General features: G+C 37.4%; 1 protein-coding gene across 1 annotated transcript; it reads right to left on the bottom strand.

Moving 5' to 3' along the window:
• Nucleotides 1–3,452: 3,452 nt before the first annotated feature.
• On the bottom strand, nt 3,453–10,375 carry LOC113275214 (probable phosphoribosylformylglycinamidine synthase, chloroplastic/mitochondrial). Its single transcript, XM_026524668.1, has 4 exons — nt 10,276–10,375; nt 8,245–8,294; nt 3,920–8,142; nt 3,453–3,705 (listed from the first exon to the last, which is right to left on the bottom strand). The coding sequence occupies exons 2-3, from the start codon at nt 8,281–8,283 to the stop codon at nt 3,925–3,927; spliced, it is 4,257 nt and encodes a 1,418-aa protein (XP_026380453.1). The 5' UTR covers nt 8,284–8,294; nt 10,276–10,375; the 3' UTR covers nt 3,453–3,705; nt 3,920–3,924.
• Between the last annotated feature and the right edge of the window lie 7,165 nt (nt 10,376–17,540).

The following is a 17,540-nucleotide window of genomic DNA, read 5'->3' as shown; positions in this document are numbered from 1 at the left end:
ACATATGAATTAGAGTTATTGGCTCTTGTTCAATCTCTTAAGCAGTGGCATACTTATCTTATACATAGGGAATTTGTTGTCAACACTGACAACCATGCTTTGAAGTTTTTGAATACTTCTGCTAAAGTTAACAGAATGCATGATCGATGGCTTTCCACACTCAACAAATACACTTTCTCCGTGAGACATAAAAGTGGCAAATTGAATCAAGTTGCTGATGCCTTAAGTAGAAGAAGTCATCTATTAACTACAATTCGTAATGAGAGTTATGCATTTGACTATATCAAAGACATTTATCCAGAAGATGAAGATTTTGGCAAACTATGGGATCAATGCAGTTCTCAAACTCATGGGGTTGATGATTTTCTTATACAAGAAGGTTTTTTTTTAAAGGGAATCGATTATGTATTCCTCAAGGGTCTTTACGTTTACATCTTATGCGAGAATTACATGGCAGTGGTCTTGGTGGTCATTTTGGGAGAGATAAAACCATTGCCCTGATTGAAGAAAGATATTTCTGGCCATCTTTGAAACGTGATGTACAAAAGTTCGTACAAAAATGCATGGTCTGTCAGAGAGCAAAGGGTACAATTCAAAATACCGGGTTGTATACTCCTTTACCAGTTCCTGATGCACCTTGGGTTGATATAAGTATGGATTTTATACTTGGTTTACCTCGTACTGCTAGAGGTAATGATTCTGTTATGGTCGTAGTTGATCGTTACTCTAAAATGGCTCACTTCGTGGCTTGTAAGAAATCAACTGACGCTTCTAATGTTGCTTCTTTGTTCTTTAAAGAAGTAGTAAGATTGCATGGGGTTCCAAAGTCTATCACTTCTGACAGAGATACCAAATTTTTGAGTTATTTCTGGAAAAGTTTATGGATGCGCTTAGGCACAGTTCTACAATTCAGCACAACTTCACATCCGCAAACTGATGGACAGACTGAGGTTGTTAATAGATCACTTGGGAATTTGATTAGAGCTAAGTGCCTGGATAATAGTAAGCAGTGGGATGTGTTATTGCCACATATGGAATTCGCTTTCAACACTTCTGTGAATCGTTCTACTGGGAAAACTCCATTTGAGATTGTGTACTCTAAAGTACCTAATCATACTCTTGATTTGGTAGCCTTACCCACCACACAGAGTACAAACACTGCAGCCGACTCTTTTGTAGACAAAGCAACTGAATTACATAATGAAGTAAAATCTAAACTGGAGAAGTCCAATTCTAAATATAAAGAGGATGCTGATAAACACAAGAGGTTTAAAACCTTCAAGGAAGGGGAGCTCGTGATGATACATCTAAGAAAAGAAAGATTTCCAGTGGGTACTTATAACAAAACCAAGATGAAGAAATATGGTCCTTTCAAGGTTTTAAAGAAGATCAATGATAATGCTTATGTTATTGATCTACCAAATGATTGGAATATCTCCAACACATTTAATGTTCAAGAGATTTTTACGTTTCATGGTGACAATGAACTTCTGGTTTGTTTGGACAACTCGAGGACGAGCTTTACTCTAGAAGGGGGGACTGATGCAGGGCATACTACAATTCCAGAAGATTCCGCTTAGAGGTTTGGGTTCCATGGTTTCCTAGTTTCAGTCTTTCTTATTTTTAGGATTCTTTTAGATTTCCTTTTAGTTTTCTGTTTCTTAGTTTAGTTATTCTTCAAACCTATATAAAGGCTAGATTAAGTCTTGTAAGAGCTATCTATTACTCAATCAAATTATTAAACACAAAACTTATCTTTCTCTTCTTGCTTGAATTCTCTTCTCTTCTTGCTTATAGCAATCTACTATTGCTTTCTTTTACCTTGTTCCACATTATTCTGAAATAGACATCTCGAACAATTATTAATAGCTTGCAACATGGTTTTCCCTGCAAACTACACATTAAAACGGGTCGATAATAGTTTGTTTTACAAAACACTTGAAAAATTAATATTAATAGGCCATAAGGTGTATAATGCTTTCATTTAACACCAACGAACTGAAAACATGTCCTGCACTATCGTTGCAGAGCAGTAGTACAGGAAATCACGATCAAATGCTCTCAATACAACCAATCATTGTTACACTATTATAACTAGAATATGGTTTCTACCATGCAAATCAAATACTTATGCCAAAAATAAGGTATTCGCGCGGAGTTAGTTTCTACCATGCAAATCAAATACTTAATGAGTTGTGTCAACAGTAAGTGATTCACACTGAAAACTAAAAGAACCAAAACCCTAAGTTAAAGACTACAACTACATTTAACGACTCAACCTGATGAAACCCTTGAGGTTCTTATGAACTGAAGCTGACTGGGTACACCCCCTCATAACGACGAGCTAGCGGCAAGTTCAGCACAATCTCTGTGCATGCAAACAGAATATAAAAGTTTAGAATTACGGACAAGAAATAGAATAAAAATTATAAAATACAAGGGCTTTAGGTGGTTTGATTTCATAAATAACGACTACAACTGAGAATCCTAAGTATCGGTCAAAATGATCAAACTAAAACTCCCTCCAGCAGATTTGACCTGCTATGTAAATTGTGACTGGAATTCATTTCTGAGAACATAAACATACAGCATTTTTAGCATGTGTCCCTTGTTCTGGAGAACAAGTTACTGAATCTAGACCAATCAGACGCCTTCATTTTGATACCCATCGCCGAAGGATAAGTGGCCGAAAAACATAAAATACAGCAATATCTAGAGTGAGATCACAAGAGACGTATCAACAATGGCTAACTTGACGACTCTCACAGTCAGCCTACTGCAGCAGGTATCTTTAATGAAATAAGTAGTTACCTTCTTGAAGGGTCATGGTCCGCCAGGCATCCTCAGCATAAGATAAGGCGAGATGGTTGCTGGAACTATTTATGAACAGATCGGCCACGCTAAAACTCTTATACAAGTAGGTAAGACGCTGACGAGATCCGCGTATCCAAGACTCATTGTCAACTTGCTGCAGCACAATAGAACCACAAATATTGCTATTGAACAAAACTTTTACCAGATCCAGGAACAAGTGATGAATAAAGACATGTATTCCTTATGCCATGAAACAAGCATAGCTGGTAAAGAAAAAAAATTAAAGCCTTTTCAACCCAAAGGTTACTTAATTGGAAAGAAATCAATATGAGAAGCATATCTGGTAAGCACAGCATATCTTCTTGTCACAATTATTAATATGAGAAAAAGCAAATTGGTAAGAAAGTTTCCCCTGCATGACCAAAATCTAATGAATAAAAGCCCTCACAAACCTTAGCGAAAAATTTCAGGTAACGCAATTCATATTTAAAATACTCATGGTAAGAGACGATATGATACCGCTCTCCAATTTGATTTCCATACATCTCAAGGAGAGCCTTGATGCATCCACGCAATAAACATCGAAAAACAAAAGAAGGTACCAAAATAGAATGCATTGTGCCAACTGAGATATATGTAACAATAATCATAATAAGCATTTTAGTAAAAATAGCAGGTCAAATATAGTGATTCCCCCCCGCCCCCTCCCCCCACTGAAATGTCACATGAACTCAAGGTCATAGAACGTGAAAACATCAAGGAAAAAGGAAGGAAAAAAAAGGAGCTTCCTGCACTCATAGGTCCATGGCTCGAAAGCTATTCTGCCAGGTAACCATACGGTCAGGGAACCAAAGCAATCCCTCGCCTGAGTTGCTTCCATTAATTACGTTCCTGCAAGAGAGAATCAACATATCAAATTATCCCTACTATGCACTGAAGATATGTGTTGAAGCAGTAACCTAACTCTTCTACTAACTAGCGAAACAGCATTACCAAAACGCATTTTGATATGTTTCATCAAGATTTACTGTCTTCAATGCAAAATTAGAACAATTTATCTCAAGCAAAGCGTCAAATTAAATATTAGGTTTCTCTGCATACTAACCTGCCCTACGAGCACCACTCCCTTGCATTTTGAAACATTCGCAGCCATGGGCTAGGGTCTTTCTTGTCTACATTCCAGTGCTTTGGATACCATGGAAATTGCCACATTAGGAAACAACGCTCGGGATGAGGCATCATGGCCAAGTGTCTTCCATCTTTAGAGCATATTGCTGCTACTCCTAGTGGAGACCCATTTGGATTGAAAGGGTACACCTCTGTTATCCCTCCACTATCATCACAATATCTTACTGGTGCCAAATTGGAGTTAAGGATGTGATCTTGAATTTCAGTGTCAGGGAAATAAGCTCTCCCCTCACCATGCGCAGCCCACACACCCAACGTACTACCCTCCATCCCTTTGAACATTATTGAAGGTGAATCCGCGATTGTAACATTTGTGAAACGACATTCAAATCGCCCTGACTCATTGTGAATGAATCTAGGCTGTGACGGGTCCCCACCCACACCAAGGACTCCACCAACTTCGGCTCCTGGAATCCATCCCAACAGTGCCATGAGTTGGCATCCATTGCACACTCCCAGGCTGAAGGTGTCGGGCCTATTGTAGAACTCTTGAAATTGGGTTAGGAGAGGCTGATTGAACCGTATGGAGGCTGACCAACCTTTTGCTGAGTCCAACACATCTGCATAACTAAAACCTCCTACAAACACAATTCCTCGGAACCCATCAAGAGAGATGGCTCCACTTAGAAGGTCTGACATAGCGATATCCCAAGGTTCAAAGCCAGAAGCATACAATGCTGCAGACATTTCTCTATCCCCATTGCTCCCTTCCTCTCTGATGACAGCTACCTTTGGTTTACAAGCCAGTGCCAACAAATTCTTTTCTGTAAATTTTGGAGTGAAAGATAAAGCCCAAGAAGGCTCGTGCCTGCTTTTCAATCCATTTTTTTCCGACTGTACACATGATGCCAGCCTTTGGAATCCCTCAAGCTGAAAACTAGTTTCCTCCCACATATCTCTTAGATGAGATGTTTCCTGCTCTAATTGAGGTACCCCATCAACCGACAAATGTATCGTGGGTGATGAAGTTACTTGCCCAAGAATTTCAGCAGAAATCTGGGCTCCTTGAAGCCTACTCCTAACTGTATCCAAGTTTTCCTTGCTAACCTCAAGGACAAGACCAAGCTCTTCCGCAAAGAGGGTTTCGAAGAGGCTCTTTCCCCGTGAGATCAAGTTCATACGCAATCCACAATTTCCAGCGAATGCCATCTCCAGAATGCACACAATCAGACCACCATCACTAATGTCATGACCAGAAGATATCAACCTGTCTGTAAGCAGCTCCTGTATAGTCTCAAAGACTCTTTTAAGGTAAGAGACATCATCAACATCAGGGCAGTCATCTCCAACCTGGTCGAATACCTGCGCAAAAGCAGACCCACCTAACCGTCGTTCCCCTTTTCCTAAATCAATGTGTAGCAAGACACCATCATCTCCAAGTTTCAAATCTGGGGTCACTGTCAATGTTATATCTGGGCAAGTGGCGTATACACTGATGACAAGATTTCCAGGAGCCTTCACGACCTCGCCAGAAGCATGCGCAGCCATGGACAGACTGTCCTTACCCCCGTCTATTGCTATACCAAGCTCAATCATTGCTTCTGATAGTGCATTAGCAGCATCGTACATTGCTGCTCCTTCCCCGTCAAGCTTGGCCGCATACATCCAATTTCCACTGGCCTTTACATCAGAAAGAGAAGTAATCTTGGCCCAAACAAGGTTTGTAAGTGCTTCCCCAACTGCTAACCTAGCCATAGCAGTTGGATTTAGCAAACCCTTAATTGGTTGCTCCCCAATAGCACATGCACCACCAGTATGCTCAGTATAGGACTGAGCGATGACTGCAACATCAGCGAGAGTAAGCTGCAGAGGCCCCACTGTTTGCTGCTGTGCTACAAGACCTGTTACACACCGATCAACCTTTGTGGTCAAGAAACGCTTCGAACATACAGAAGGTAGCCGCAATACCCTCTCCAGGGAATCCATCAGGGTCGTCCCTGGTGGAATCTTAAGTGGCTCTGCTGCAGGAACAACCCTAGGGAACTCAAAGCATTTCTGAGGCATGTCCCCGAGCACCTTCTCTAACTCGAGATCCACTGCAGGAGGGGGAGGAGGAAGCCCACGGGATCGGCAATTCTCTGTAGCCAAGCTGTCTACTAAAGTTACTCGTCCTTCACCACTAATGGATCCAAGAACAGCCATAGATACTCTTTCCCTCTCACAAATTGATTGTAGCAGATCGCGGCTTTCAGGCTTCACCAGTATTGCATCTTGTTCTTGATACTCAGCACCCCATATCTCTAACACTGACATTGTATGATCACCAACTACTATTGCCCGAATATCAATTTTAGCACCCTTTGGATAAATAATTTCCTTAACAACATTGCAGTTTCCCCCAGCTCCTTGGTCATGTATACTTATGATTGGGTTACCTTCCCCCATCTCGATACAGGCCCGAACAACACGATACAATTTCTGTGCCATTTCAGCATCCCCGCGCTGTACAGCATTAAAATCCAGGTTTGCATCATTTTGCCCACTTACCATGCTAGAAGCCGCACCACCACCCATTCCAATCCGATAAGCTGGGCCTCCAATCTTTACAACAAGCATTCCAATCTCGGGTTCTCCTTTGGTTATGTGGTTGTGATCAATCTGCCCAATACCAGCACTAAACATGATTGGCTTCAACCATTCCCTCCTTTCTCCGTTTGGAAGTCTCATACCAAAAGTTCTCGTGTATCCTTGAATCAAAGGCTCGCCGAATTTGTTGCCGTAATCTGATGCACCATTGCTTGCTTCGATGAGAATCTGCAGCGGAGACGCCAAGTTTGCTGGGTACGTGAATGCTGGATTCTCCCATGGAGAACATGAACCATCAATCTGAAGGTTACCGACACAGTAACCAGCAGTGGAAGCCACAACATATGAACCCCTACCTGTTGCATGGGTATCCCTAATTCTACCTCCTGCCCCTGTCTCAGCCCCAGGGAAAGGTGCTACAGCACATGGAAAGTTGTGTGTCTCTGCAGTAAACAAGATATCAAGGTCGCGAGCAGTTGGAGTCAAAGGAGATGTCAGACCAGGTTGAGAAGGGCGCAACTGGTTCACCAAGAAACCCCTAATTGCGCTGGAGTTGTCCTTGAATCCGATTACAGAGTTGTTGGGGTTCGCCTTCAAAGTGCTCTTCACAATCTGAAAGAGTGTGCTATTCATAGGCTTCCCATCTATAACAAGCTTTCCGTTGAAAAACCAATGCCTGCTATGCTCACTATTAGACTGTGCTATATCAAATAGTTCAACAGTTGTTGGATTTCGTCCTATGTCTTCTCTGAAAAGCCTAGTGTAGTACTGTAAATCTTGCTCATCAAATGCTAAACCCATTTTCTCATTGATCTCCTCTAATGCTTTCCGCCCTCTCCCCATGACATCAATGTATTCAACTTCCGCGGGAACTGCACTTGTCTTGAATGACAACAACTTCTGAGGGTAAACACACTCAGTCATTCGATCATGAACCATTGCAGCAAACTCATTAACTTGGTGTTCCTGTAACCCCTTACTTCCTGAACCAAGAATCAGTATATACCGTCTTGACCTCTCCAAGCGGGTAATCTCTGTCAACCCACATGCTTTACAAATAGATACAGCATTAGCACTCCATGCTGTTGTAAAAGAAAGACGAGGGCCAACCTCAATAACAACAGAAGAAACACCTCCCTGATTCTCATTCTCAAGAAAACTGTCACTCCCCAAATTATCAGGCTCATATGTCTCTCCCAGAAGCCATTTAAGCACTTCAAGCTTTTCACTCGAGAGGTCCGAATTGATCCCGATATTGAAACATTGCTCGGTCTTCAAACATACAATCTCCCTTGAAACCTTTGTCTGAACTTTCTTAAGGAGTTCTACATTTGCGCTTTCTTGAATCAACGGAATCCGGAAAAAATGTAGAACTTTCTCATTATCACTTTCAACCTTAACAGAATCTTCACCACTACTCACATCTCCTAAAACCACAGCTGCTTTAGGTTTCCCAGAACACATGGTCCTTGATATCGATGCAAGACCACGTCCCCCATTAGGCATTCTTAGTGAAAGGCTTTGTCTTTGTAGAGAACCCCAAAGTAGCCTACATCTCTGCTGCTGCTGCTTATAACAATTTTTTTGCAGAAACAGGCTTTGTCTCTGTGAACCCTGCAAAAGAAATTCCATCGCATTTAACTAACAATCATAAATCATCAAATGGCACACTCAAATACCAAAACCAAAACAAGATAGAAAAATTACTGAACTTACCTGCAAGAACTCTCCCACCACCTTCCCTGCAGTAGCCATTGCTACTTCAACTGCATAATATTACACCAACAAATACTCATCAGCAACAGCACAAACTACATCAGGATTTGCAAACTCAGGACCTCATTTTACCGGTCACACGAGCAACAAGTTTTGTGCAATTTCTCATTATCAATATTTATGTTATCCATGTTATATTGCAGATACTCAACTATTTAGAGCAAAAAGTGATCTAGTCCACCAAAACAAAGGCCTATTAATGTGCCAAGTCCTAGAAAGAAGTTGTCATTGATTAATAATGACATGGTGGAGTCCACAATTAGTTTAGGTGGTAATAAGATGCGAAGTCATAATATTGGCTCAGCAGCATCAGAAGAGAAGATTAGTCTTAACGAAGATGGTCGAGATGATTATTTGCCAAGTACAATGTTAATCTCGATTAACTAAGTAGTCTCCGAAACTCTAAATATCTCTACTCTTAACCTTTTTTTCATTCACTAATTTACTACTACATTGTAGTCCAACATTATAACATGGAATGTATTAATGTAATGATGCCCAAGTTCATCAAATTCAGCTTACGGCAAGGAATATATGACTATGGAAAAGGAAGTCTAATAACATTCACAAATTCCAAACATGAGCTTTAAGAACTATTACTATGTAACAGGAAACCAAAGGTTTTGAGACCAGAACGCTAAGAAAACTGATAAGTGTTAGCTATAAAATAGCAGTAGTTTTCTGTTCTGGTTTAGATGAACCCTAGCCTCCATAATCCGCTGTACCAGAAATCCATCTGCATAGTCACAGCACCCTAAGCCCCACAATCATGGTCCCAACCATCCACGTGATTTGTGGGTGCTCTCTACCTGGCAACACCAGGGCCTAGACTTTACTTTCCTGCAGGCAGAGTGCTTACCAGTCCCTTTTTCTAATCATATTTACATATGCTTTCTAGCTCTGCCCCTCTTAATAATTCTATTAAAGCAACCTTCAACTTTAAACTGTAATCTAATCTGCCGCTCAAATCTCCCAGAAAATGTGTGTACGACATCAATAAATACAACACACGGATCAGGCACAACAAAATACAGAAGAGGTTCTGCAATAACAATATACAGAAAACATTTGCATCCATTAAATAAAGATGAACATGTAATAAACCACTATACTCAGTGATGCAATAATGATTAAAATGGTTTTTTAACTTTTCGAAAATTCATTGGACTAGTACAGAAATTGCAGTAATAGGGTGTTTATAGAACAGATGACAAGGTCATATCTGGAAATCGCAGTGAGTACTAAAAACGAATTTCTCGGAGAAGCGTCAATCAGACTCCTACCCAGAAATGTTTCAGCTGGAATAATTCAACAGTCAAAGTCTATGAAACCATGATCTCACTTGTTCCCTACACTTGAGCTTATAGTTAAACAAAATGTCTTGGGATGAATCTTTTGAGGAAAAGAAACATTCCCCAACAGAAATACGGCCCAGAAAATGACATTGTGCTTGCCTCTCCAGATGCAGATATTTATGTATACTTATCCAATTTAGTGGTTTGAAACCTCTTTTTGGCTTCTTCAAGAACCAATACAGTATCATAATCCTCAATCATCCGTGGAAATGACGAAATGTACAAATATCCTAAGTATCATCACTACTTAGCGTAGTAGCCATCATCTCTTATGAGTTCATCTAAGCAATAAACTATCTAAAAATTAAGCAAAATGAATATACACAACGAGTCTCTAATCTAGGTACTCTATATGCATATAACAAACACACCCAAACTTGTTTTTCATTTCTCCAACAACTTTAAAAACCCTAAGTATACCATAACGAGTAAACGTTCTCTAATCGCAAAAATATCAAACCAATCATATCTAAATATCAGAAATTAGCAAACTCTAGAGCAACAAATACTACTTTTTATTAAGATTCGAGTAAAAACAGAAACCCATTTTCAGGGAAATCAAAAGAGACAGTCATGGAAGGGAAATGAACAGAGAAAGAGAAGGTTGAGAACAAACCTTGTTGTTGCAGAGAAAAAAAAGCCCGATTCCTATTGAGAGAAAATCCCAGAAATAGGATGGGGTTCTTACAGTAATAGAGATGGAGAGAGAGACGAGGGTTTTTCTGGTTAGAAAAGGGTTTATGAGGGTGTGGTTGTCATAGACTTTGCTTTCAGGGGTATTAGTGTCCAAACAAGGACTAATCCTAGTGGCGTTTGTGTAATATCACGCCATAAAAGCTGTTTGGATGCGCATTATGAAGTCACTTTTTTGAAGAAGTCAATTTGGTATAAACTTTCAAAACGACTTCTAAAAATGAAAAAGTTAACTTTTTGTTGAGCAAAATAGTTCTGCTTCGACTTCTACTTCTGGTATCCAAACGCACTATAAAGAGCCTGTTTGGTACACGTCCGGAAGTAACTTTTCGATTTCAAGAAGTTAAAAAGGAAAAAGTTAGTTTGGGTATAAATTTTGGTGAGGCAAAATATTTTTACTTTTACTTCTGCTTCTGGTATCCAAACGCACGATATTCTAGTATTTGGGAGGTGCTTCTTCTTATAAAATAAAAATACTTGTAAAAAACAACAAGCAAAACCAACTAGTTTATTATAAGTTTTATTTTACATATTTAAACTGACTTTTCGTTTCTTCTTTTTTTTTTTTTTTTTTGCTTTTAGAACACACAATTAGAGGTAACCGTTCAGTCGATAAAAATTCGAGTGAGAATGTTGTAGCTATAACTAACGGCACCGGTGATGATCAGTGACGGAGCCAGATCTTTTTTGTTGGGAGGACAACTGCATACGGTAAAAATCTAATATACAAAATGAAGCCAGAGGTTGTCAGAACTTTTTAGGTGTGTTTTACTTCAAAGATGTCACGAAAGTTGCGAAATGCTCTGATTAACGGAGTTTACTCAATAAATATTTTTAGTGATTTCTAGACTTTAATGGACTTCAAAATTATTATATTATTTGTGTTACTGGTTATAGATTGTAAAAACATCTTATAAAGTTCGTGTTATTAGTTGTAAACTTAAAAATTCAGAGATTTCGCCCACTTACATGTTTTCGAGACTTTGAGTGACTTTTGCGTGGAGATTTACCTTGATGAAAGTCTTGCAAAATATGTATGATTTTCGAAGACTTTAACAAAAAAAAAAATAGAAGTGTTTATTACTCTCTTTTATTTTATAAATATGCAATCTATAAAAACCATATCATAGATGCATATAAATTATATGGATTAAACGCTTTTAAATTTTATGGTGGTATGTAAAAATGTGTAATAATTATTATTTGTTTATTTCTATTTATTGCAATTTATATTGTTCATAAGGAATATTTTATATGTATAATAATATGTTTCTTTTAAGTTGAAGTTATGATAAATAAGATCGCGAAATTTGGGGATAAAAAGCCTAATTGGGGGATATAGATTACTTCCCCCAACCCATGGTGTGTGCTAAGGGGTGATTTTTGGGTATGAAAATACTAAAATACCCTTTGCTCAAAATAAAAATCAAAAAACAAAATCATATCCCCATTTATCTCATTCCCTTTTAAATTAGAGTTTTCCCCACTCCCTTTCAAACTCTAAATTTTCCCCACTCCCTTTCAAATTCTCTTCCCTTTTAAATTTTCCCCATTTCCCCACTCCCTTGAAAACGATTTTTTTTTAATCATTCGGAAACGATGAGGACCATGCCGGTAGTGATGAACACCATGCCGGAAGTGATGAAGACCATGCTGGAAGTGATGAAGACATGCTGGAAGTGATGAAGACCAATGCCGGTAGTGATGAAGACCATGTCGGCATAGATGAAGACCATGCCGGCATAGATGAAGAGCATGCCGGTAGTGATGAAAACCATGCCGGCATAGATGAAGAGCATGCCGGTAGTGATGAAGACCATGTCGGAAATAAAAAAAATTACATCGCCGGAAGTGATGGATATCATGCCGGAAGTGATGAATATCATGCTGGAATTGATGAAGACCATGCCGGAAAATGGTGCCGGCATACTTGGTAACTAACATTCAATGCCGGAACTGAGTGTCGGCATGCTCGATAGAAATCTATCAACGTCGGCAGTCAAGTGAAAAAAATTTGAAGTTTCCTGGATACTTTTCATCATGTGCCGGCATAGAAATTTAAGCAACATACTATGCCGACATAGTTACCGGCATGCTCGAGAATTAACTGATTGTGCCGGAAGTGGACTGATTAAAACCAAAAATTTAGGTTTTGAAGATCAAAACCAGAAATTTTTTTAACGAGACTTTGTCTACCCACCCCCCGACCCCCCCCCCCCCCCCCCCGAATAGTGGCAAACATTTATGAAAATTTCCAACAAATGCCGGCATGGTTTTTTCGGTTGAATACAATGCCGGCACCGAGCTATTTCAGCTGCAACAATGGTGGATTCAAAGAAAAAAAAAATCAAATTTTCGTAGCAATTCTCTCTTCACAATCATCCTCCACTTTCACCAAAAAAAGTTCCCTCTCAAACTTTTTTTCCATCTTTCTACTCTCATCTCATTCACCCAAATACACATACAAATACACGCTAATAATTTAACAAATACTTAAGATTTTTACTAATTATTATTAACCACTAAGCCTGATTAGTGAGGGGTAGATTAGGATTTAAAAAAATACTTAGATAAGGGGTGACCCTGATTTGATATTTGAATCCAGTTTTTGTCTTTTTCCACTATCCCCCAATTAGTTTTTTTATCCCCCAATTTCGCGTTCATAAATAACTATGATAATTTTTATATTTGCATTTATCATGTCAGGTTTTCATATAATTCTTCAGATTTATGTGGAATTCTATATAAAACTTGTTTTTACAACTTTTCAAGACTCTACAAATCTCTCTAAGACATTAGATAACTCTGCATAACTCTACAAAGTTAAATCTCGAAATTGATAAATATCTCTAAGAACGTGTAGCGTAACTTTGCATAATCTCTCTAAGACATTAGATAAATCTCGAAATTGATGTAGTAGTGTAATAATATAAACCCTTGTTGTTGTTTCAGGAAAAAAAAGCAAAGAAAAAAAAAAAGCTTGTTACTAAAGATAAAACAAAATAGAAATCACATTTACAGTCTTAGGAATCATTCTTTTCTTTTCTCCTTTAAAGATCGATAAAACAGGGAGAACCCTGGAGTTACAACACTTCAGTTCTATTAAAAGCCAGATTCTGCAACTTACCCAAAATAGGGGCAATAATACTTGTTGGCTTAAGCATAAAGATGCTAACTTAACCGGATAAAATATTACTGATTAGGGATCAAACTTAGAGCATTTAAACCTATACATAGATTGTAGTTACTTTTGCCTAGTTCTGTGTAATTCTCATAAGGTTATTAATTTTTATGACTCTTTTTAAATCTCTACAATCCATAAAGGTATTTATTGAGTAAACCCCCATAAATGTTTACTTTAAAAATATTCACTTTTTTCCTTGACAAAATTTAAATGTGTATGAAATATTCGAACTTATTATGCTAGATGGTAATTTTTCAAAAGTTAACTTAAAATACCAACCCAAATGTGTTATTTTAGAGGAATTTTATGAGGATTTAGTTGAATCATTAAAGAATTTATCAACAATTTCAGTAACTTTTTATTTCTACCCACAAATATGGAGCAAAGATTTATGACCTTATAAACATAACTTAGCTTTCTTTTATTTATAGAAAAATCATGGGAAAAATAATTACAAAATTTCGAAAAGCCTCGAATTCACCAATTGTTTTATATACTTATGAAAAACTAGGGAGGAGTCGGAGGACAACTGTAACTTGTTGTAATTCCGGAACTCAAGATATCGGTTATACACAAAATATATAAGGTAGTAGAACCTGAAACCTCCTTTGTTCCAATACAAGTTAACAGACTAAATAGAAAACTTTTGATGGGAAGTGGTTAAAGATCTGATTCTCGTACCCTAGGGAATGTTGGAGTTCCCAAAAATAGTCTTGTATTTATACCTAAAGTACTACCGATAATGTCTTTGAATGGTATGATTGTACTAAGGGATTCAAGAGGGAATTTAAAAACTTCTCTGGATAAGGATACGGGAAACCTTGTCTCCCTCTAATGAAATTTCAACACAATTGAGCATTAATCTGGTGACATAAGAAAATAACATTAGACTCATGCAACCAAAATCAATAAAGGGTGGGCACCAAGGATATCATCGAGTTAAAATGGAGTAATTGGAACCAAATTTTCAATAATTTCTAGAGGACTCTTGTTCCTAAGGCCTTCCATAGGCATGTCAGTGAATGTCTTGGATCACCACCACATTAAAATTTGATATTCAAAAATATCTTTGTAAGTAAACCCGGTTCAGTAGATGACTGATCTTATAGTGGTGGGACCTCATGTTCAAATGAAATGTGTATATTATTTGGGGTTAAGTGGAACCACAATATAGTTTCTTGGACTATTTTATTCCAAAGGGCCCAAAACTTCGGTTCAGGATCGAATCATTGAAAGAAAATAACATGAAGAAAGTAGAAATTTGACGGGAAAAAAAAACGTGTCCTTAACATTGTATCCAAGAAAATCCACTTAGTTTAGAATTATAAGTAATACTATTAGTCGGCTACCACGGTGACTACAAAATGAAGTGTTTATATTAGGATAAGTTTGTAAGAATAACAAACTTCATTATTTGTAGACTAAGGTAGTTTGGACACCAATGGATTTCCATAACCGAAAATATCTATAAATATGTAATAAACACCAATTTTCGATTTTGTCTAAACCGAAATCCATTATGGATGACAACTCAATATTAGCTAGCAAGTATACTTTACTAGTATATCTTCCAGAGATATGTTTTACTTGTTGGGAAAATAAAATAGATAATGTAACACCCTGAGTTCTGAACCAGGGTCAAACCCATATGGATGTCCGAACTCGAAGCGTTACGGTTCGGGACGAAACTGATGCATATGTTTCTCTTACTTAAATTTTTATACCAAACATGATTAAAGTTTTATGAAACATGAATTGATGCATATGAATTTACTAAACATCTTTAATAACATTTCAGTTCAAATTTACATTTCAAGCAATACAATATAACAATACAATGATTAAACTAACTTTTTAGTTTCCACTTCCACCTTCCGTGAAATATGCAAGAATGTCAATTGGGGTGAAATGACGACTCAATAGAATGCATTCTCATTCTCAAAAGATGCGAAGAACTATCAATCAATCGAAGATAACATACAATAAGAGATTTCATCACAACTTTGAGGATTCAATTATATATTCGATAAATATGCTCACGATAACAATAACGTTGTCAAAAAATCAACTAGTATAAATTTCAATGCATAAGTTCACAATTGATAAGTTGCACGAGTTTCCTCAGTTCGTGCCCTGCCAATCCGCTTATTTGGGTCGTTCTGATAAATTGTACGATTTTCCTCAGTTTGTGTCCTGCCAATCCTCTTATCGGGGTCATTCTGATAAGTTGCACGAGTTTACTCAATTCGTTCCCTACCAATCCGCTTATCGGGGTCATTCCGCTAAGTTGCACGAGTTTCCTCGAATCATGCGCCGCAATTCAAACAAACAAATCAATTAATTTGTAAACCATTTTTACAAACAATACTAGCAAACCATTGTGTAGAAGCATATGACAAACAACATGTATCTCTTTTAAGTATTTAAGCAAACACACTAACTGCAGAATCTTATATCATACGTTTCATAATCATAACTTGATCCGATCGTATTCAAATTTTAGATAAACATTCTTCACACACTTATCTATAACATATCAAAAATTCACAGGAAACCAACATTCAAATAATAGATATTGAATTTAAAATGTACGTCATCCGAAAATCTGGACATATTACATCATGTTACCAAACTATTCACAATATCTTTAATTTTCTTTAAACAATTAAAGATAAGATTTTAACACATGTTTAAATTACTCACTATGTCGACATCTTGAACTTTCCTAAATAGTAACTCATATTTCGGTATTCACAAAACCCTAACGTATATGTAAAATCAGAAAATACAAAAATGTTATTGGGACCGATCCTGCAAGAGATCCCCAATTGGGATGGGTCCTGCTATATATCCCCAAGGCATGGGTCAGTCTTGCTATAGATTCTTTAATAGGGATCGGTCCTGCTAAAAATCCCCAATAGGAATCATATCACCAATCCCATTGATTTCTTTCAAATACGAAACAAGTTTCGCAAGTCTACTTCCTTAAACTCATGTAGTTAAACATAGTTTTCTAGGTATGTAATGAATCCTAAGTTCATTACATAATCTAGCAACAAGTTACAAAGATAGTGTATATGTCGCAATTACGAAGTTCAAAAGATAAGTGTTATACTTCGTAATTCAATATACACAAGTTTGGTATATTCTTCCTTGACACTTTGATCATAAAAAAATGATCAAGTCTCTAACACTAGAGTTTCATATATATATATAACTTCGCATATTATGTTTTTAATCTAAATGACTTGAAAGTAATGTAGATAAAAATGGAAACTAGTCAAGTCTTGTATTACTAACCTCGAACAGAAAGACGATGTATCCGTTAATGCCGATATATCTTCAGGTTCTTCAGAGTAATATTTGTATGTCTCAACATTTCTAAAATTCCTAGTCTTACCTAACGAAGATGACTCTAGTAAGCTAATCAAGCGACCTTGAGTTTTGGAACTAAAATATGACAACCAAACTTGACATACCAACGGTTGGCGGGTTCAACCGAATAATGGTCTAACACGAATTGATAGGTTTATTAACTCAGATGAATGAGAAAACTACTTTGGAGATCAGATAACAAGCCTTTGTAACATTGTTCTCCGACCCTTGGACGCTCACTATTATTTTTGAATGAGAAGACCGGGGTGCCTCTCCTTTTCGGTTTGAATAAAATTGGTTTGAGGACATGTTATTTGATGTTGTTTTTATAGTTGTAGAAAAAGGTTTGTTAAAGACTTGTGAAAGTTCGATTCTAGATTTAAATTCTAATCCTAAAACAACAAATTAAATTAAAATTGTTTTCAAGAGTGGGAAAGACTGGGGCTAAGATTCCACTATTTTACCAATTTCCAAAGTGATTTTAATAATTGTAGTTATGCAACTAAACATTCGAGTTGATTCTAATTATTGCAAAAGTAGATTTTTAGAAGAACAATTGTAAATCGAAAGTATGGGATATCAAAAACCCTACGCTAAGCATATACCATCACTAGGAATCACAATTGCTT

The sequence above is a fragment of the Papaver somniferum genome, chromosome 4, assembly GCF_003573695.1.
Source record: "Papaver somniferum cultivar HN1 chromosome 4, ASM357369v1, whole genome shotgun sequence".
Lineage (NCBI taxonomy): Eukaryota > Viridiplantae > Streptophyta > Magnoliopsida > Ranunculales > Papaveraceae > Papaver > Papaver somniferum.
The sequence above is the reverse complement of the archived record's forward strand: the minus strand, read 5'-3'. Positions and strand labels throughout refer to the sequence as shown.